The 22929-nt window shown below is 51.2% G+C and overlaps 1 protein-coding gene across 2 annotated transcripts in view; it reads right to left on the bottom strand.

Moving 5' to 3' along the window:
- Positions 1–21891, bottom strand: part of tyn (trynity) — a 47301-nt gene extending 25410 nt beyond the window's left edge. The window contains exons 1-5 of one of the 2 annotated variants that reach the window (XM_077648534.1): positions 21668–21891; positions 18137–18239; positions 7262–7531; positions 6290–6556; positions 4345–4457 (exon numbers count right to left, since the gene is read on the bottom strand). In XM_077648534.1, coding sequence (XP_077504660.1) covers positions 4345–4457; positions 6290–6556; positions 7262–7531; positions 18137–18197 — 711 coding nt within the window. In that variant the 5' untranslated portion in view covers positions 18198–18239; positions 21668–21891. The remainder of the gene's footprint in view (positions 1–4344; positions 4458–6289; positions 6557–7261; positions 7532–18136; positions 18240–21667) is intronic. The other variant, XM_077648535.1, reaches the window with a different exon arrangement.
- Positions 21892–22929: the final 1038 nt, after the last annotated feature.

Genomic DNA, 22929 nt, shown 5'->3' with positions numbered 1-22929 from the left:
GGTTGAATACCTCGCATTGTTAAGGTGTGTACGAGAAAGACGCAAGAAGGGCAATCGACGGGACAGAGCGCTGTGTTTTGTCGGCCTCCTGTTTTGCATCCTCTTCTTTGCGATCACCAGCATCGTAACGATTCGAGCTAGCATATTCCGGCATACAAAGTGAACACGTGAGCCATGATTCAACGTACAACCTCAGATGACTACTAGGGCTGAATTTAATCTAAGCGCATGTTCTGAAGCATCGCGTCTCTGAATACTTTAAAATGAAGACGCGTCTTGTTATTAACGCGTCTTAAAGCGGTACCGGTTCGACATTTAAAATCTGACCGAAATATATGGTCCACCGAATCCCCATAAGTAAGCGTCTACCTTAGTTATGACAGCCTTCGCACTATGCTCGCTTCACTTAGGGCGGCGCAAATCAGCATTCGCCATACGAATGCCTTTTCTTACGCAGAAAAAGCAGTGCAACAAAGTTATTTTGCAGGCAAAAGAGGCACACTATAGTGTTGGAACAACTCTGTGAAGAGAGACAACGACACTGCTTGTGGTGACAGTTAGAAAAGAAAAAAAAATGGCTTGCGTGATGAACTTCCTCGCTGTTCAGGGCATGTTCTTGCATAATAAGTAGAAGTTAGCCACATGGTACTTTTGTCGCCCGAAAATGTCGAATTGCGTATTACCCAATTCAATGTCGCCCTAGATGTATGGCACGATAGCGAAACAAAGCATTGAGATGTTCCGCCAGAATCACTGCACTTCTCCTTTTGCCCGCTTTTTGGGTCAAACGGATCTCTCTCTCTGTCCATCCCGAGTACAGTCAGAGGCACCGCTCTGTTCGAAGACCAAAGAAGAAGCCGTCGGCGAAAATCGTAATCAGTACCGGTTAGAGGCGTCCACGAACCGAACGCCTGGTGTCGTGCTGCGTGCCGCGTCTATTCGGATAAACTGGTAGAACGAAACACGTATCCCAGTACCCACGTCTGGGCCCTTCCAGCACGTACGTTATCCGCAGCGACGACCGTTCCCACATTCTTAAGCAAGGGGAGAGATGCACGGCTCGAACTTTGTGCTATCGGTGCACCGTTACGCATTACAATGGGCCGCTGGCGGCGTCACCTGTTTCGCGGTCGCCGACAGTTCCGAGCTGTAGACGAGACGACGGCCTGTGTACTACTACTGGCGAGCGCCAGCGCTGCACGTTCTAACGCGCCAGAAGAAAGTGCCGCTCGCGAGTGCAAAGTGATGGGAAGGGATTGTTGTGTAGCAGCTGTTGTATCAAAACGTTGGGGCGGAGGGGGGAAGATGCAGCAATTACAACGCGTGGCAGCGTCGCTGCACGGGAGTGGGGGGAGGAAGAAAGCGGCTTGACACGGCCAACTGGCGCCGATGCGACGCCTCTTCTTTCCGTGGGGCCACGCGCGCTCGACGCGCCCGGCTGGACGGTTCGCACCGTTATTTCACGCTCTCGCTGGACCTAAACGCCGGTCGCGGCGTTGATCGGTTCGGTCGGACGCGGCGTGCCCAGACGCCGCTCTTTGTGCGCGGTCCCTGAAAGAGGTGTGCGGTGAACTGAGGCGGCGCGAGGGGCAAGAAGCGGTCTTGTCCAGCCGCCCCTGACGGTCAAGATCGTCCGTTGTCCCGCCGGTGTCCGATCCGGAAACACACGTGCCTACACTCGCCGGACACCGAGGCGAGTCTGCAGCTTTCTGATGGCGCCTTGGTTCGCTTCAGCCAACTTGCTTTGTGCCGCAGGTAGTACGCGCTCGAACCTGACGAGATGAAAGGAACACTGCATGCCGGCGTCCCTCGTGTATCTCCAGCATGTACCTGGTCTGGCGAGCGGCGTTCATCTTCAGGACGACGAAGATTTTAGCTTATCTCGCCGCTACGTGACTTGTACAGTGATCACTCAGACATGGCTGAAGGGCTATATTTAGGGCAGTCCAATAAGCGACGGCAAAATACGACGCGAAATTCTTATCCCGATGGCTCTGCTGGTTGACGGCGCTGTTTGACGCTGCACCTGCCACGATGGGCAGGTGGCAAGTGCTCCGCCTGCTTTTTCGTGGCACGGATGGGCGGACGCCGTCTTTTCTCGTAGACGGGGCCTCTAATACTGTTGCATTAATACGTCAACATCTGCCCCTTCTACGTAAATACAAGGCCAACGCGCAAAACTGCAACATTCAGTAACAGCTGTACGAATTTACTGAACTTAATTAAAAGGTCTAAAATATGGGTTTTGTTGAGAGCAGAAGTTTTATGTAGGGCTTATTTTTAAAAAAAAAGAACACTGATAATCGCAGATGCTCGACAAATTTAAAAAGTTACAAATTTAAGACATTGTGGCTCCCGACAGCAACGAGAGCGGGAAAATGTGCTGAGATTAAGGAGGAACAGTTGTCGAAGCGCCTATAATAGAGTTTAAATCTGAAACTTTATTGCTCATAAGTCATCGTGAAATGATCGGTAGTTGTGTCAAAATTACGTCACAATTGCGAGCTTTTCAAGGAAAAAACGTTTTCAGCTATATCAGTAGTTCTTGCGCAATTTTTCTGCCCAGTTGCTGTCTTGAAAACTTGCCGCTTGAACCCTTAATCAGATCGTAATGCTCAGCATCTTCAAATAAAATGTTGCTGTCCTAACAAAAACGTCTGCTTCCGTCAGCCGCTATACTAATCAGTTTTTGTTTTTGTTCCTCCCCCAAGTGCAACATGCTTAACTCAAATCTGCGCGGTAGCTAGCTGCTCTTCACGCATGCAGGTGAAAAGCGTGCTTTCTGGAATATGCGAATCTTCTTCCGAAGGACAAAGCCGTCAAAAAGTGCTTGTATTTCTATACTATATCTCAAAATTCGTCGGCGCAGAGGTAGAAGCTACATCCGCCATCCGCCAAATCGGAGTCTATACAAGCTCCAAACTGTTTCGCACATTAGGAAAGGTCTGTGATCGAACAGTGCCTGGCTTATCATTCACCGAGCTGCTGCAATGGCCGACGATGTAACGAGCTGCTTTTGCGAGCTCGGCGCCAGATTCTCTGGTGGTGCCAGTTGCGACTTCCACTTGAGTGCCACCAAATTGTGAGACAAAGTGCAGCGCGCAGAGGGCAGTGCCGTGCGCCTCCACGGGTACCCTATATGTTATGGCGCAGTGTCGCTGCACAGCCTGCCTTTGAAGCGCCTAACTTAGGCAAAGCTGGCACCATCATCTCCACAGTGCACATGCTTACGCGTGTCGCCTTTTGTCTACGTTTCGCTACAACGCATTACAGGAGAATACGCGGGCACATACTCTTTCGAAAGTTCCTCAGCTCACAGGGCTGGCTGTTGAGCCGTGCATTGGGGCACTTGCCGCACCGCTGACACCCGCCAAAAGCTTCTGGAGAGCCCGGACGAAAGTCTTCCCCTTTCACAGATCAGCAGTGTCAGGCATGCTGGAAGTGCCTCACCAGAACACGCCGTAGCCTGGGGATTTCTGACCAAGAGTGTAAGTCGTGGCCTGTTCGACAGCGCCTTTACTATAGGTACACCCGGTCAGTTCTTGAGCAGTGTCGCCCGAACAAGCGGCCGTGCAACGCTCTGTGACAAAACGGAGCGGCAAAACAGGTTGAAAACGGCAAACACTTTTCTCGGCTGCTTCGCTGCTTCGTCATAGGCCGCTGTACGTACAGTTCGACACTGTTAGAGATGTGGCCGGGTGTGCTCGGTTTGTCAACAACGTTTCTTGTAGGGAAACCACACTTTGACATAAAACGCTCTCAAAAAATGTTCCCACGGCTGACAGCTTGATATTTCATGCATGCATGCAATGTAAAGGACACTCAGAGGGCTGCAAGGATCAGCTCCTTTGTTGATTTGTGCCTCTATTCTTTCTGAATGTTGATAACTATACTTTCTCCTCATAACCACGCAAGTGAAGCGCTCTTAATAGGCCTGCTATCTTCAGTCTTTGCTAAAAACAAACAGCCCAAGAGGTTAGCTTCTAAGCCGTGCAATAGGACCCTTGTGGAAGTTTCGGAGTGGTGGGGACGAGAGTTCCTCTCACCTTCCAGGGATTTCAAACGCTGGCACCACGCAGCGAGCCACCTGGCAAGGCTCACAAGCAAACCCCGTGGACTATTTACTTTTGACAAAGACTGTACATCGCAAGTAATTTTTAAAAATTCTCGCCAAGTGCCTTTCGAAAAATTAGTGCGTTAGTTAGTTAGTTCAGATGCAGCTTGTAATGTTACTGATGCAGAATCCCAGTTACTGTATTTCTGTTATACGCTGCTTTAGTCTGCTTCTGCAAAAGTGAACGATGCTTTTAAATTCGAAGTGTGTAATATCGCAGGGTGACTCACCAGTAACTCCTTATCCGGGTAGAAGTTGAGGTCCACATAATGCGTCACCACGTCTTGCGATACTCCTACTTGGGCGAAGTCGTAAGTCCTCATCCCCGAGCAGACAGCGCTCGCTGTTCAGGCAAAAGGGGAGGAATTACGTATGAACACATTAGGGGCTTGACGCGCGAAGCTGCCTGGACGTGGCGCCGACTGCTTAGATTGCGCTCGCGTTTCAGCCAGCCTCTTGAGAAGAGAAGCTACGATCAGCCATCAGAGAGCTAACATGATTGCCCAGCGGTTCGAAGCAGTGAAGATTGTTAGTCTTAATAATCTGACGGTAGTACGACAATGATAGGTCATCGAGAGCAGCTGGTTCTTCCTGGTGACCTTTCAAATGTGAACACATTCTCATCCAGGCAGTTAAGGAAAAGAAAATTTGAGGGGCATCGGACGGAACGAAGGGCGTAAGTGATCATTTAGAACGTCCGAAAGCATGGATCCACAGCAAAAATTAAAAAATAAAGCAAAAGGGAAGATGCCTTATTTTGTAAAAAATGGTTTTGGTGTGTCTAAAGCAACAATCATGAGTACCACAAAAGGTGTGCTGATAGTCATACAGGACGTACCTCGCATAAAAAAAAAAGAATATTCACGCAGTAGTCAGGGCTTTCGCAGCGCGCCACGAATAATATGTTCTCTAATATGTGAATCAAAAGGAAAGATGCAGTATTTAGAAAATGATCTCACAAGATGAATCCGTGCTTCATGGCTAGTAAACAAGCCATCTAGACAAATGGTACACCATCGAGCTTACACAAGTCTGGACAGTAGAACGGAAATCCGGGCTAGTTGGTTTAGGTACATAGTCGAATACAGTCAACATACGACGGAACACAACATCGTCAGGGTGAATAAAAAATGGCGATAACGGTAAGAAAACAGTTAATATTCGGGTTCCATGTGAAATCATTGTTTACGGTATAAAACGTTTTCACTGACTTTCTTCAGCCACCGCTACTGCCATTCGTCAGGGTGCTTCACCCTGGCCAGGTGGTGTTCTTATTATATTATAATTATTATAATTGGTTTTTTGGAAAAAAAATGGCGCAGTATTTGTCTCATATATCGGCGGACACCCGAACCGCGCTTTAAGGGAAGGGATAAAGGAGGGATTGAAGGAAGAAAGAGGTGCCGTAGTGGAGGGCTCCGGAGTTCTTCAAATCCTAAACGTGAAGAAACATTCCATTTAGAACCTGACGCTTGGACTGCTTAGTTTAACTATCGTCGCTGGCCGTTATACCCTCTGTTAGGACAGTCTAATGCAGAGGAACGAAACTAATGGGGCACCGTTAGTACTACGCAATACTGAGTTAGTGAAGCATTAAGGGCACTCCTATGCGTGCTAACCTGGTAGTATAGTGCAGGCACTCTTGCGTGTGGTAATCTGACAGCGCTGTCTGTTTTTCTACCCCGCCGCGCTGCATTCGATTACACAGGTGTGATATTGCGGTAGGTATAGCTCTTACCAGGCAAAAAATGCCTCCATTATTGCCGAGCTTAGAAGACCATTTTTGTTTAGGTTCAGCCCTTAAATTATGGCTACTTAGTAACAAGCTGTATGACTGAGAAAAAAATAAACAAATATTTAGAAAGCTGCCCGCTGTACATTTAGACGCTAATGAGAAAACTTGCACACACTAGGGTGTCCTTAATGAAAATGTCCACATTTGTAGGCAAGTATCTGATTACCGCTTACCAAACCGTGTTCACATGGGGACACAACGACTACGAGAAAGGAAAGTCCATAGTGTAAGCGAAAATTTCTAGCGAGCGTCAGCATTCAATGCATGCTCAAGAGAGGTCGCGACAGCGATATCTAGCGTAGATTCAGCGATTCTACTCTAGCGCCGGTACAAGGGCGGCAATGCCGGGGTCGCAGTTGTTGCTGAGCTGATGCGAATACCTTCGAGGCAGGCGTTCTCGAAGTAGTCGACGCCGATGGCGTCCCCGTACTTCTCCTGGACTCCCGCGTAGCGCCGGTCCACGTCGCTCAGATGGCACTGCAGAGTGACGTAGTTGAACTCTGCCGAGCGGCACACGAAGCGGTCCTCGTTGAGGCAGGCCGCCAGGCACGAGTCCTTGCTGGCCGTGAACAGCACGGCCGTGTCGTGGCCACGCACCATCTTGTTCGGGAAGCGCTCGAACGACCATAGCCGGTCGCAGATTTTCTCTGCGTGCGTAAATCGAGCGCGTACACTCAGACAGTTATGGATCGGGGGAAGTAGGTCGACTGTCCGCCCTGCGCCGTCCACGTCAATTCCGCTGTAGCGATTTGCCTCCTGCTGCTTTGTACGCATCGCTACGGTTACTCATTCGGCTGCAATCGCGTGCAGGTTAAGTAGGTGCACATGGCTCCAGGGAAGAAACGTTAAAAATGTGCCGCAAATTAAAGGCGAGGGACAAATCGGTCGGTTGGTTTATGGGGGTTTAACGTCCCAAAGCGACTCAGGCTATGAGACACGCCGTAGTGAAGGGCTCCGGAAATTTGGACCACCTGGGGTTCTTTAACGTGCACTGACATCGCACAGCACACGGGCCTCCAATTTCGCCTCCATCGAAATTCGACCGCCGCGGCCGGGATCAACCCGCGTCTTTCGGGCCGGCAGCCGAGCGCCATAACCACTCAGCCACCGCGGCGGCTTCCTGCGAGGGACAAATCGGATGCAATAAAGGTTGGTCGCCAAAAAGTCAGTCCGGGTAATTAGAGAACGGTGCACAGTATTATGCGTGTCGACATTTTTGCCCAGAACTCCTTCGACGCAGGACAACTTCGTCAGGTTAGCGGCATCGAGTGTTAAACTGGTCTTGAACTGATAGCAGTGTAAAGCGCTCGGCAAGCCGCAGCGTCCCCTGGTGCTGCCGGAAAAAAACTCACCGGAGCGTATGTGGTTCTTGACGAGGTAGTACAGGTTGACGGCCCGCTGGGGCCTGGCGGTGGGCTTGCGTGCCTGCGTGCTGTTCTGGAGCAGGCAGGTGGTCTCCTGCTGGGGCGCCAGCGGGTTGAGCACGAAGCTGAAGGCGGCGGCCGCGCACTCCTTCTCGTCGCGGCACCAGCCCTGGCACTCGTACAGCGACAGGTTGCGGATCGTGTAGTACGCTGTGCCCGCGAAGTCCAGGTTGGTCAGCTTCTCGAAGCTCACCTTGCCTGCGCCAGTTGGGAGTCCGCGGTCAGCTGTGCGCAATGGCCACGCCCACACCATGAATGAATGAATGAATGAATGAATGACAACTATAGCGTTATAATTAAGCCCAACAGCCCTTACGACCATGAACGAACAGAGTATGGCGTTTTCAGGTGTATTCCTGAGAAATGTCGACACCGCGTCCAATGCCCATATGCCGGTTCTTCGCGGCTGAGCGTGAAGTTCTGCGTAAGGTACGCTCACAACACGCGAAATAACTCTTCACTGTCGCGTGTGAGTGTGCAAGTAGATGGGCCGCCCTTTATTTTGGGAAAGTGGGGTCGCGTTAAATACAGCATACAGCACACGAGTTGTGATCAGAGTTCACCTAAAGAGCCAGTGCAGGCTCACTGGTGCTTACAAGTGATCAGTCAAGCTGAAAATTGAAAGGAGCGAATTCTCCTCAGTTTTCTCTCCTATTTAGTGTGTTATATCAAAGCGCTTTGATTTGCTATGAATCGAACTAACACTTTCCGAACCCTGAGAAGATGCGTTTCAGCTTGCGTCTGGCCACCAGAACTCTTAGTAGGCATTTATTGTTGACACGTACGGTAACCTAGGGCAGTATCAACTCATTTCTGCGCTTGTGTGGATAAGATTATACGTGCCACACACCCTCTATTTATTTCCTTAATTAACATGTGAAGTGACACGCTATCATCAATGTTTTCAGTCGATTCCATCCCACAGAACAGAGGGACATTCCACAAGGCAACGTCGGATATTAGCAAATCTGTCGCTGCAAGGAGCACGCAAACATGACGCCCCAATGGCCTATTTGCAATGCTGTGCGAGGGAAAGAATACGAAGAATATTTTTAAAAAAGCAGTACATCAAACTTCGACATTACGAAGAACGGAGGACACAATACTTCAGAATCCCCCACCTGAATCATGTTGCTATATGTCTCTAGGAGACCAACCTCTGGTCACCGCCTTTGCTTTTTGCTTTGGTCATTGATTTGTGCGTGCGACACTTCTAAAGGTCCGCCTTGCGAATAGAGACTTGTACGAAGCGAACGGATCTGTCAAATCACTGGAACACAGAGACAGAGTCTGGCTGGTGCTTTACGCATGGCAGGAGTGCCTTGAGGCAGTGTACGCACGGCGCACTTTTTTCTCTTCTGGGAGCGCGGGCTGACCGAACTGCATTTGAGGCGGAGTTGGCTGTACTGCACAATGTATGCATGAAAGCGAGCTGGTTGCTCGTTTTCATTCTACGTTTATTTTTAATGCTGTGGACGAAAAACATGCCTCTAAACAATGGAGGCTGCTTTCTGTTAGTAGATATATTCAGCCTTATGGCCATTCTCAACGTGATCAGCAATGTTACATCGCCTCTGAAAGATAGCGATAAAAGAGGAGACCGCGACAAATACAACAATGGCGAGTACACGATATTGCTAAATCGCATAAAGCATAATGTCGCAGCTTGGGGTTTCATTCAAACCGTGTATTTCCGGATTTGAGCTTCCAGACTGTTTTGTGTACTTTGCAATATCAAAAGCACGGGGATGTATAGTTGTCCTTGAGAAACAAAAAAAAAGAAGGACGTTACTTTCGGATGTTTGGCATAACAAACAAGAGCGAGAGAGGTCAGAAACTAATTAAACAGCGGAGGTAAATTCGTAACCGGCGAAGCAAACCTTCAGAAATGTGTTCTCAGCTGGAGCACTTATTCTCACAGTTGTGAATGTTGAGCGCAGCGGGCGCCCGACACGACGTTCCGGGTCATCTCATGTTCAGGACGAGTGACCAAAAACGCACCGCATATATGACCCGATAAATGTCCAGGAGCGCTGCGTGTTAAAAGCAACAGTGAAGCCTGCAATGCGATGAACACCTATCTCGGTGATCAAGCGCTGTCCGTCAAGAGTTGCCGTCGGGGCTGCAAAATTAGGCCCATTCTCCACATTCTCTATATTCGGAGCCCAGCGCAGCCTCTCTCTCTCTCGAGAATGATGGACGACAGCGATTCGCGCACCACCGGCGAGTTTCACGCACGCCATGGCTTTCATGGCTTATTTTAACCGCCGGGCACGGCACGCGAAGTCTTTCTCTGTGGTGGCGGCCGCGGCCAGTGTTTCCGGCGCTGCGTCGTCATTACGCTGCCCCACGCGGCGCCCCTAACTGGCCGACCCCCGGCCGGAGGAGGGCCCCGCGCGCGTACATCACCGTGCAGTGACAGCGCGCACTCACATCAGCAGGTTGGTGCATCTCGGCACCACGCGCGGGCCGCGCCGCTGCTCGTAATGAGCATTTCAACGCCCGTGTTCTCCGCGAGTGCAAATGACGCCGACAAGCCTGAGAAAGTTCCGGGTGGCCCACACACCCAGTGCTGGGAGAGGACTCCCCCCGTGGTCGTGTGAATGGAACGAGGAGTGAAACGGAGCCAGCCGGAAACAATGGGCGCTGCTACGTCTCGGCGGCCGGTCGTGGGTGACGAGGCAAGGTCGGCGGGGGAGGGCCGCCGGGTCAGCAGGCGACGGCCACTGCTTCTCGCCGAGTCAGGGTCAGTCCGGCGCCGCCCACTAGCTCGCCTCGGCGGCGACCGCGCTCACGCCCGCGGCCCCTGACGGCCACTTACCGTGATCGATTACTCTGGGCAGCTGCCGCAGACAGCGCGGTGGGTCGATTTTGTTTCGTGTGGTCTCCTGAGCGCAGAACGTTCCTTCTTGATCGCTTTCCTTCGGAAAACACTGGTCCGTGCAGCTGTCCGAATTACTTTTCGCGGCTGTCAGCAGACAAGGATACTGCCGTCGTGGTTTTACGAATTCGCGCCGTTTGCATTTGCGTCCCAGACGAAAGGGAGCAATAACGGCAAGTCTCAATGGAATGCCGGACCGCAGCGACGGATTTGACTGGGCGTAGATTTAGGCACATATTTCCGGGGTGTTGCGTAAGAGGCCACCGGTAGAAGGGAAACGAATTGCGGCCGTTGAGCCGCGGCTGAAATCCCAATGAAGGGGACCCTTTCCGCTGACGCTTATTATGCGGCTCCGATTACCTCACTGTGCCACGCGATAGACGACATGTAAAGGGGCTCATTTACCTACTAACTTTCCGATGCACTCTGCAAAGGCAAAAATAACGCGAATCTCCTTTTATGCATATCTTCGACATTGAGTTCACACGCCAGCGTCCTTGCTTGTTAATGTCACAGTAAAATAGCTACTGCCGACTGCTTACATTTTCACCTTTTTGCTTGGAGCCTATCCGCATTTTCACTGCGGAACCATTAATGCGGCATTTGTACTTTTACTTTTCGTGCGCACTGCTCGAGACGCTAAAACGCAGCTACAGAAAACAATGACTTGGTTTCGTGAGCTTTTTTCTCTCGTGTGCCACGGCGTTTAGCGTCACGCGAAGCTCTCACCTTTCTAGCCGTGCCTACGAGAGCGAGCACAACGCGGTGTTCGCAGTGGTGTTGCGTAGGGCCGCTGAATGTGCCACCGGTCAACGCGCTATTCGAAGGCGTGAGGTCACGATATGTCGTTCGTTGTTGGCGGCGTAGGCGCCACATTACCGCGAAGGAGCAAGACTGCCTTCATTTGTCGGGATACTTGTAGCTGAGCGAGTTGGTCTTACATGATGAATAATTGACTGCGCAAAGTGACGAAGACACATAGCTCGTATGCGTATGTAGTTGAGTGCCTTCTCTGTCTTTACTCGTGTCTTAGCGCAGTAAGCTAGTTATTCGCCACGCCCTTTGTCATCAGCAACGTTAATTAGAGTCTTGGAAGCTTCGCGTGCGCATTACGTTCCGCGGTTCGTTAATGCTGTTCGCCGCTTGCACGACCGCTGGATCAAAAAACAATTCGGGCCCGTGAACCGGCTGGTTGCACGATATTAACCATCACGGCAAATTAATGGACAGCATCTCGCCGGCTCGAGTGCTGTTCCATATCGCCTACAATGACAAGGCTGTCCGACATGACTGTCACACTTGGCTAGCGACGAATTAGGGGACGATTAATTAGCCCACGGTTAACACAAACACACATTTCTTGCCGTTGCCTGCTTATCGCGATCCGGGAAGTTGTGATACTATAACGCGATTACGGTCCGTCAAAAGGTACGAGAATACACAGAAGCTGCGCCGCAAGGCCTCGAGTACATTCCGATCAAGTACGGTGCTGGCCGGTATACCTTTGAACTATACAGAAGCGCAGTTAAGTGCATGGCTTGTCGGTTTTTGTTTTTTTTTCTTGGAAACTTTTCGCTCACCTTTACATGCGCACAGTATGCATAACAAGCAGGGTATGTTTTGTGTCACTCAACCTCCTTTTAAAGTCAAGAGAAAATTCAAGGTCAATTTTATGCCGTCACCAAAGAATGGGAATGGCGGCACCAAAACGCCTGTCCTTTCCAAAACTTCCACGCGTAGTTTTCATCAAACTGTGAGAATGTTAGGTAAGTGACAATATTCAAATTGCGTCTATCTTCTTGCGGCGAGAGGCAATGTGAAGCATATACCCAGCAACTCTGGACGTCTGGCGCTGCACAATGCAGGCGTCTTCGGATAATCACAGCTGAGGCCCTTTCCTCTACAGTGTAACTACAATGTCACCTGCGGGTATTTTGTGCAGGGGTGCATGAGCACCCACAAATCGACACACTGCTACAGTCCGACGCTCCCGTACCTCACCCTGAAGGTGATGTCATTTTCCTCGTGAGCGACTGAATTTAACAGAAAAAAAAAACTTGCGCCGCGTACTGTCAGGAATTTACCCGACACCTTGGCCGACATAATTAAGGGCCATGCAGCAAAATTCGGTCGAAAACTGCAATGGTGGATTTTGCCCTATCACAAATGGGAGCTCAGTCTGCAAGAAAAGGGCGAACACCGAAACAGCATATTTGTTGGCGCCACGCTGGATTGCAGTGATGAATTCACCGATGCAGGGATATCGCTTACTTGCTGGTAAAATACTTAGGCGTTCGCTCTCATACTCTTGCCATGACTTACCTCTGTCTGCAACATTTTGCGCGTTAGTAGTTTCCACCCCCGCCACGTTTTGCGCACAAGCTCACTACGTAGCACACTATGCGCTCGCTACATTGTCAGTTAAAGCCGATATCCCCTCCTCTGTCTAGGGTATGTTGACCACATACGGACTGCTGTCTAACTGTGCACATACAATGCTTGTTGCGCGTCTAATGAAATGGTCGGCAACTAGGCCGTAATAGTTAACGAGTGATAAGGGACGAAGAATGACAAGCACAGCCGACGACAATTATGGACAAGCAGAACCCACCGTTCAAACATCTACTACTGTTAACCCCTTCTAATATTTCTTACAACTGGTGGCTACTGTTGGGAACGAGTTTTTACAGGTGAAAAAACAAATTTTCGCTACAGAAATAGGACCAATCGGGCGAAAAGAGAGCGGATTTACAGGCATTCCTTGAAGGTAGTGGTTGGGGAGATAGGCGATTTTATTTCTACGATGCATTTTTAAACTTTCCTCGTGTCAATGTGGATTTCCGGTAACAATAGCTCGCACAAACACACAAGCACACGCTATAAACATGTTGGTGCGCGATTTTATTTTTCGAGGAGAAATGGAACCAGGTGCAAAACAAACGCTACGACCTCGCAAATCGATTGTACTGGCTTTTCTTGCATAGTGGCGAGCCTTATTTTTAGACTAGGCCTATTTTAATAAATAGACGAATTTGGGGTTAACGACATGGGAAGGTAAAAAATTACAGGCGCGCGAATACTTAACATTTTTTATAGCGAGCCAAATGTGATTCGCTGGACGAATAAAATTGTGCACGCTCAAAATTACTCGAAACGAATCGAATCCGTTCTCGAGATCTCGAATAGTTTTGGAATAACTGGCATGAGGTTCGTTTAGGGCACGTCATGTTTTTTTTATTTTTTCTGACGACCGTTTCAAAAACGGGGCCCACTCCGACGCCGCACAACATGCTGCCACAATCGGTCTGTGCGCGTTGGAGGGTACGGCGCCCCCACGCAGTCCATTTGTGCAGGGGCGTTCATGATGTTCAAACGTTCAAACATATCGCTTCCAAGGCTGGGCGATGCGGCAGGGTTCAGGCAGTCCTAGCAAACCCTGCCTTTATGCTCGATATCGGAGGCAATGGCTCGATCTCTCGTGCCTCTCATGAACCGGTAATTTATTCGCTGCCCTCAGTAGCCAGACGTTCGCTGTCATGCGTAACAAAAGGTATTTTTTCCTATGCGTATGACATAACGGTTATACAGTTATTATTTTGACTTCATGTTGCACCTCCACAAGTGCAGATGGGTGCTGCGTCATTGGACACTTACAGCTTTAGCCCTACCACTTATAGCGCCATTCCGAGCGCTTTGCTGTTTCGATCGAATATTCGTTTTGTACGATTATTCGGACACGTAGCGAATAATCACACAAATATTCGATTCGTATCCGATTCGGTTCTTTTACTACTCGATTCGTACTCGATTCGGTAGAAAAGTCTGCCTGTTCATATTCGATTCGTTTTCGAGAAAATACTATTCGCAGGCTCGTACAAAAAATAATAATAATAATAATAATAGAGCTTTAAATTCGCGCACCCTTGGCCTAGGGACCGAGAGAGGAGGTCACACTCGCCGCAGGATAAACAGGCAATTATCTCAGGACTCGGAAAGGTGAGCCGCGCCACTAAGCTCAGGGGTGAGGTCTCTTAATTTCACTTGTCTACGAACCTTGTGAGCGCATGGACCACGGAGAGAGCTGCCGCAGTTCTAAGTGCGCCGACAGTCGTCCAGCGACGCTGTCGCCGCGTGTAAAAAAAGCCGCCCTTTCCCTTCTAGCCGTGTTCCAGCTGCCCCGGCAGACCGCGCTCCTAAACGCTTCGACAGCGGTTTGCCCGCCCCGTGAGGACGAGCGTGACTGTCAACGCGGTGTCGACCCGGCAGTTTGGGGACGCGGGCCGCTCATCTGGCCCGAGACGCGCAGTTAGCCCCTCATTATTTGGCACTTATGCGCCCCTCGGCGAGATAAGCGTAGCAGCGGGCAGTTCCGGAATCGGAGACATTCATTTCCGCGTGGGGGGCGTCTTTGGTCCGTACTGGCTCGGAACGGAGGCCCGCTTGACTGGCTCCGGAGGGGACGCAATGACCCGCGACCGTTCTCGCAAGCGACGGCGCCTAGGCACGCGAATCATTTTCTTCCGAGGCTGCCCGTGCTCGCGGGTGTCTCTCCTCGATCGGCCTCTCGCCACGCGTCCCTTCCCTCCCGCGGCAAACAATGCATGCACGGATAGCCCTCGACAAACAACGACGCGGGCGTAAATTGGCGCCCCTAAGCGTCTTCGCACTTCCCTGTTATCGCGCGATGCGAGCTGCGGTACTGCTGGTGGCGAATCGCAGCTACTCCGAAGGCTGGCCTTGGTGGGACAGTCCCAGCCTGCATGCATGCGGTAGGGCGCGCCATATTATCACCTACGGCTGTGTCAGGGGTATTGTTGTCCGTGGTTTACGGTCTAATATCGTCGTCACCCTGGAACCACGTGATTACCTTTCCACCAATAAGAATGGGGCGTCGCTGTGTTCATTTCCTGAGCAATGCTCGTATGTGGTCGTGTATGGGGCTTGCAGTCGAAGTGGGATCGTTCGGGCGTGCGCAAGGGTCACCTTTTTTGTCTTCGGTGAGGCCAAAGACCAAGGAGATTGTTATTTTTTTCTTCTGAAGCGAGAACTAATCGCAAGGAGTCTCGACTTTGCTTTAAAATAGACTTTAAAGAACCCGATGTCGATGTATGTTAGTCTCAGGTGCCCACTGGTGCGCCTCTATTGGTCCTGTCTTTGTCTTTCGGAGCTACAAATCTCTCCGTGTTTGCCATCTTACTTTCGTTCGCCGAAGTCTTCATGATCACCGTTACCAATTTATGAGGTCTTGGTTTCGGCTTTAGTAACGATGCCCATTTCGGCGCAAAAAACACCGTTCCCGCTCCAATGGCACACACGCACAAAAGAAAAAAAAAAGGCGCCGATGATTGAGATGCGATCCGCTGAATAGTTTGAGGAAGCAAAGCAAATTCCTTCTTGAACGCAAAATTAATGTTCCAGTGACAACGTTCACAGAACCTCTCTCTCTCTCTCTTAAGCGTATCTGATTGCCCCGCATCTGTAGCGTCTCGTTGACAGTCGTCGATACAACACTTGCGCGCTGGTCACTCACACAGCACTATTACGTAAGAGAAAATTTGCGAATAATATGGACCGCCTAAAACTTCATGAAACACAAGTTCTAAACACGGCTTACCCGGAGAAAGATCGAGGTCGCTATCTTTCTGCCCGTAAGCCGCATTTCCTGAAACATGTCGGCGTGCGTACGTCCGGAAAGGCCGTCGCGAGCCTTCAGCCTACCCTTGATGGTGAAGGACAGGCTCGGCTGTTAGCTCTTTTTATGTTATCACCCGCTGCTTACTTGAGCTGAGCTCTTAAGTCAGGGTTACAGAAGTATGCTTCACTAAGCGCAAGTGACCGCTGGAGGGATTGTTGTACTATACCTATATTGCATCACGCGCTACGCTGTACCTGCGCAGTGTTTTTCCTTCTCTTTGGGGTGAAACCTTCCTGAGCAGTGCCATTAATTAATTTCGATGACTAATTAATGCCGCTTGCCCAGTGGCCGCTGCAATTCGTAGTCAGCGTGACTAGCGTTTGTCTCGAACAAGGCAGAACTATTTTCGAGTTGACCTTGACGAACAATGAAGAAAATGAGGCCTCCACTCCACGGAGTGAAGCGATTATTTATTATCGTCGCCATTATTTTCTGCTATCACTATAATTTGTTAGGCTCTCGGCTATTACTCAAATTAGTCAGAAACGCGTTTTTTTTTTTTTTTGCAGTTTATGGCGCCGATGTGTCCCCTGGGCCTACATGGGACGCCGCGTGGCAGCAAGCTCTGTTATTGCTTTAAACATTCCCCCAGAGCCGTACCGCCCACGTACCCCAGCCTGTGATCTCGTGATGGAAAGGAGAACGCCTTGGCCGTAGCGACCGCCTAAAGTGAAGTCATGTGCACTGAGTGGACGACTCTCCCTGACCGGCCGTTCTCTGCAGGGTCCACACGTGCACAAACATATTGGCGTATGGCACTCCACATCTCAGTTCCTGGGCGCGAGTAAGCGAGTGGATTGCTATATAGAGTCCATATAGATAGAGATAGCCATACAGGTCCTACAGCGTCACCAGTAACGCTGAGTACGAAACCCGTGAGGTCTTACACAAACTTGCAATCAATGCCCTCCGACCCAGGGGCAGATTTAGAGGGTGGGGAGGTGAGGGGGTGGATGCGGTGGGGGCGGTTGCAACCCTCCCCCCCCCCCCCCCCCAAGCGAGAAATTCTACTTAGGAAAGCGATCTAAACTCCCATTTTCGCCCCCAAAAATAGAAGAAATACATGGTGAAAGACAGGCGCGGCTGTTAGCTCTTTTTATGTTATCACCCGCTGCTTACTTGAGCTGAGCTCTTAAGTCAGGGTTACAGAAGTATGCTTCACTAAGCGCAAGTGACCGCTGGGACTGCCTCCCCCCCCCCCCCCCCCCCCCCAACTGCCCCCTCCAGCAGTGACCGATAAATCCGCCCCTGCTCCGATCCTCTCAGTTATTCACCGCACTGAATTTTAACCGATTGCAAAGTTGTGCAATATGATGTTTTTTTTTTTTTCGCCAAGCTGCTACCTGTCCGCATGCACACTGCAGCAACACAAGGCGTTTCGGAACACAGCTTTCGACTTGCATTGATTGGCGATAATTAGTCGACCAATGTCTTAACTACATCGCTATTCAGAAAGTTCTATTTCACCTTGCGTACCCTGGACAAGTTACTTGTTGGTCTGAAATACAGACGAAGCTTTTTCGCTCATTTTATTCGACAACTTCGCTCTTAGTCGCTACGCGAAACTTGCTCCTCTTTAGAATCGTTTCTTTTGTCACTCTTCCTTTTGCTTATATTAAGAATGTGATGTACTGTTATCGTGCCTTAGACGTGCACAACACAGACAAAATCCTCAACATAATTAAAATTTTGCGAGCGTAAGAGTAATAAACTACGTTGCGAACCATGCACATCTTTGACCGCTACAGTGGCGGCACGTAGCAACAAGCCCGATGACTGGCGCAGCTCCTCCGGGGAATGCGAGACAAGAAGCTGCGAATTGCAGCAGCGGGCACACGGGACGTCCAACGTGCAATGCGGCCTCGCGTCGCGTTTAGAAGTGGGTGAAACAAGAATACTACAAAGCAGCACAGGCGCGGACGGAAGTAATTCGAAGCACCCTCCTGTTAATCCTGCTTAGAGGCTGCCGGTTGAAAGATAAGGGCTGTGGAATGCGCCCGCGAGTAGTAGCGCTGGTGCAGCTCCGCACGGGCACACATTTCTTTATTTCTGATGAATGTGAATGCGTTTAGAACAAAGGTATACGTGCTCCGTGCAGCGCTACACCTGTCCTCGCCTGTGCGTGCGCTTTCGGCGCTTCTTGTCACCCGGTTCAGAGGAGGAACAACACGGGACGGGGCTGCCCACCGGCCGATCTGAAAAAAGCGGCGCCGTGGCCGGCACTCACCCGATACGAGCGTCGTGACGTGGGCCAGTACGAGTAACGTGACACAGTGCCGCCTCCCCATGCTGATGGCGATCTGCGCTCGCTCTCCCGGAGTCCGGAATTCCTGCGTGAGAACACATGCTTCGTCTCAACACGGCGGTTTGTACTCTTTTCGCGTGCGAGGCCCGCGCGCGTGCTTCGGGGCTTGACTACGCAACCGGAAGCCGCCGCTGCAGGCGAGAAAATGCGCTCGCCTGCCTCAGCGCGCTCGCTGAGCGGTCGCTCGCTCCCAAATGGACAGGCTCGTGAGGCGCATCCTTTTATTTTATCTTGCCTTCTTATCTCTTTTTTTTTCTCTCTCTGAGCTGGAACATGTAACTCAAACTGGTGCACAAAGCTTCACCGTGGAACGCCCAGGGACCTCCGGGCCGCCATTCTCTTATTTCACTGCGCTGAGGTGCATTCCCGCAGAGCATTTGGCTAATGCCCGGACTGGTCAAAGCTCGGCAAGCCGGAAACAGCGTGCGAATGCATGCGCTTTATGAAATCTTCATGCGAGAAAGCATCAGCGTCTGTAAATGCATCTGCAGGAAGCTTGACCCTCCCGTGAGTGTGACAAGTTTTTTTGTTGCTTTTTTTAGCGCAACAGTCACCAGAATCGATAGCATGATGAGGGGTACAATACAATGGTAACAAAAAAAATAACACCACATCTTACGGCTTCTGCCTTCTGATCCGCAGCTCCCATTGACAACGTCTTGCGCCAGCCCGCGTTCTAGTAACAGCGACTCATGAGAAACTATGGGCTGCCCTGCTGTACAGAATGCAGGCGGTATCGTTCGTTTCTTAGCTTCTGGCGCCTTCAGGGCATATTAATTGATTAAAACAGCAGCCATTTACTTCGATCCCTTACCTATAACGGACAAACAAAAAATAATAATTGGTTTTTGGGGAAAGGAAATGGCGCAATATCTGTCTCACATATCGTTGGAGACGTAGCCGCGCCATAAGGGAAGGGATAAATGAGGGAGTGAAAGAAGAAAGGAAGAAAGAGGTGCCGTATTGGAGGGCTCCGGAATAATTTCAACCACCTGGGGATCGTTAACGTGCACTGACATCGCACAGCACATGGGCGCCTTAGCGTTTTGCCTCCATAACAAAAAATAACGGCGCATGACTTTTCGTAATCGCTCCGGGGCTACTAAAGTATCCATTGTGCTTGCTTTTATCGCTCGTTTGCGCTACCACCGAGATACAAAGTGGGCAAACACGCATGTATACGCATAAACTTTCAGAAGTAAGCGAAACAAGAGGCGCACAGTGAAAGCTTCGCGCGGAACTCGAGAAGTCGAAATACAAAACGCAAACTTGACCGCCTCTGGCGCCTCCGCCTTCTGCTTTGTTTTCTTTGCCAGCTGCCTGACGCGCGCTAGAATCTGTGTTAGCGAGTCCCTCCTCCGCGCAGGCTATAAAAGCGGCGCAGCTCTAAATGCGGGGGACGCGCGGAGGAGCCTCGGCCTCACGCTGCTACGGCGCTTCTGCGCGTAGTAGCGTGACTTGCAATTTGGGCCTCGGGCCACCGTGTGTGATTAGCGCTCAGCTGGCCGAGCCAACCGAGGAGCTGAGAATTCAACTGTTGCGGGTATAATTCCTCTCGGCCCTCGATTCGCCAGTAAACACACGTGGTGCGCGCGAAGAACCTAGTGTATGCTACGGTATTACGAAGAAGGACGCCATTGTCAGACACTTCTCCGCTATACCCCCCCCCCCCCCCCCCCGCTTCATGCTCCTATTTTTCTTTCAGAACGCTGCGGGGAATTACATAATAGATACAGCGGGCTCGCTCCGTGCGGCGATGGATGCACCTTGCTCCTCTAATATCTTATGCACACAGAAACGGAATGTTCGCGGAGGAAAAAAAAAACAGACAGACGCACCGTGTGTGCACATATATGCGGAAAGCTCGCTCTCCAGCCGTGCAGCCGCTGCCCCGCTTCACGCAGCGTTTTACGACTGCGGAGAGGGGGACAAGAGAAAGAGAGGGTCTCGTTTGTGTCCATTGCCGTGAGGCGCGGACAGCAACGCTGGGCGTCATTTTTCTGGTTCGGCTGGCAGACCCCTGAGCCGTGACGGCCGAGCATCGCTCGCATTTCCGGCTCAAAAAAACTATTTCCACCGGCAGACGAAGCGCGCACCGCTGCGAGACCCGCGACGCCGCTTGCCTTTTCCACTGTGGCGACCAGTCGCGTACGTGGCTTGTCGTAGCGGAACTCGAGTTCGGCCACTCACCACCGGCAAATCGTTTAAAGGCGAAAACGAAGCGAAACTAAAGAAAGCAGTGGGAGGGGGGGGTGGGGGGGGGGGGGGGTTGCATGCCGGTCACCTTGGGCCACGGTACAGCAAGCTTGGCCAGCGCCTCGGTTCCGAGCCACTTGCTTGCTTATTAGCGGTCTGTCAAAAGGAGGGTGAAATATTGCACACTCGGAGTTCTGTGACAGGAAACTTCGTCTAGAGCAACGCGGTTTATATGGAACAGGAAAATTCCCAATGCTGTTTTCTTTTTTTTTTTTATGGTGGCTTCGTGGTTAATTATTAAATGACGAGAACACGTATTATTGTGTTTAGCCATTGCGTTTATTGGCTCTGTTCCTTTTCCGCCTCTTGCATCCTGATTATGCCTATTTTGCGGTAAGGGAAATGCGTATCGGTGCGTGCAATCGCTTTCACAATGCACTGCCTACTGAAAATAAGATCGATGAACGCGTTTTGCGATGCTGACGACTGCGCTAAATTGGTTTCGGGAGTGAAGTCCTCTGATGCCACGTCGACGACGCATTGCTTGTGCTGCATGCCATCGACGATGAAGTAGCGAGGACGACTGGCGAAACGCGGTCGAAACTGGCGAGGGAGGACCTGATGAATTTCGGGGTGATTTCCTCACAGGCGCTTCGAGTCAATTGGGAGACGCCTGGCTGCGACCGAGCGTACCACCCGTCAACGACGAAGCTAGCACGAGGCGCAAGGCACGAGCTTGTGCTCTCTCCCTCGCGCGCTCCTCTCCATGCCGCACCTGTGCTCCCTACCCACCACTCCCCTCGTCTTCCACGCTCGGATGCCGACGCCGACTGTGCGATTCTGACGGGACTTCCTATAACAACTGGCGCTGTGATATGAGCAAGTACTGCGCTCAAGAAATGCCTAACAAAAGCGACACAAGCTCGGAAACGTTTCACAGCTTCGCGCTCCGTGCAGCATGTTTTGCGCACACCGCTGAAATAGACAACGGTTTCTGACATCATTTAACAGTGTTTTAGTGAACAAAAAAAAAGAGAAAACGGAAGCGGTGCTCCTCCAGTAAAAGTCCTGCAATTACTATTTTCAGCCAACAGATTTTAATGCGCAGCCTCGCCTCACATGACGAATTATACGATAAGAGTGAAGACATGTTGGCAAACGCACCTCCTAATAATTGCACGCATTGCTGTAGTTGAGTGCTATTCATAAAAGTACAGTAGCTATTGCATCACCAAAGACGACGCGGAAGCTACGTACTTGAGGTTACTTTCGTCATCCTCCGGCACCTTCGAAGATGATCGAAATAATGCTTCGTGTGAACAGCTCCCCATCCTTTCTGTTGACACGCGGCATCGGGACAACTGCGTCGCGGGCAACGGACGTTTTGAGTTGGGTCCCAACAACGAAGGAAGCACACGGCCGTTTCTGTCTTCCTTGAGTCATCACTCTCCGTTGGCCTGACGCCTGGCTTCGCGGTGACTGCGGGACCGCGGCCACGAAACAGCAGCCGAAGCTGCACGTTCCCTTGGCACCGGCGGGGTTTCTTTCCTACTTCTGCCTGAGCGTCGCGTTTTACTTGCCGCGCCTGGAATGCCCGAGAAGGCCGTTAAAGACAGGTAAAAGTACAAAGGGGCGGAAACGACACGAAACACAACGAGAGAAAACGACCTCCGCAATGGGGGCTTCCGTCGGCTTCCGCGCGGCGCCCGAAAACCGCGAATCACGGCGGCCGGCGGAAACGCGAGCGCACGCGGGCGCCGCCGATGGGAGCCCGTGTCCACTCGGCGTGTCTTGCGGCGTGCTCTGGGAGATTTCGGTGAATGACTCGGGAGACGCCGCGGTGCGCCCCGCTTGCTGACCTGCGCGGCCGTTCCTCCGCCTTCCGCCCCGGAGGCCCAGCAGCGCGCTGCGCGGGACCGACATCATGTCGATCCTTTTCGACACGGTGTGCCTCCTCGCCTCGTCTACCATGGCCGGCTTCCTGCACGCTGCTGCCGCTGCTCCACAAGAAAGACCGAGTTAACCATGCTCCGCGGTCTACACATCCGCCGACTGTTCCAGCTCCGAATCCAAACCGGACTGCACCCGCCGCCTTGACTCAGTAATTAGTGCGTTCGGCTCCACAGCCCGCGATCGCATAGGATCAAAACTTGCGGCGGCCGCGTTCCGATGGAGGAGAAATGCGGAACACGCCCGTTTGTTGTGCGATGTCAGCGCACGTTATAAAGAACCACTGCTGGTAGAAAATAATCCGGAGACCTCCATACGGCGCACCTTTCTCTCTTCCTTCTTTGACTCCATGCTTCACCCCTTCTCTCCCGGCGTGGTTGAGGTGTCCACTGGGAGTGAGACAATTACTGCGCCTCTCCTTTCCTTATTGCAACTTGTTAGTATTACAGTTAGTGGACCGAGCCGACTTCGCTGGACTGCCGACGACCAGCCTGGGTGTCACAGCATCACGTTATTCCGTTATTCTGTCAGAGCTGTGGGTAATAATTGGTTTTTTGGGGAAAGGAAAT

Source organism: Amblyomma americanum, chromosome 1 (assembly GCF_052857255.1).
Source record: "Amblyomma americanum isolate KBUSLIRL-KWMA chromosome 1, ASM5285725v1, whole genome shotgun sequence".
In the NCBI taxonomy this organism is placed as follows: Eukaryota; Metazoa; Arthropoda; class Arachnida; order Ixodida; family Ixodidae; genus Amblyomma; species Amblyomma americanum.
This window is presented reverse-complemented; position numbering and strand designations above follow the sequence as displayed.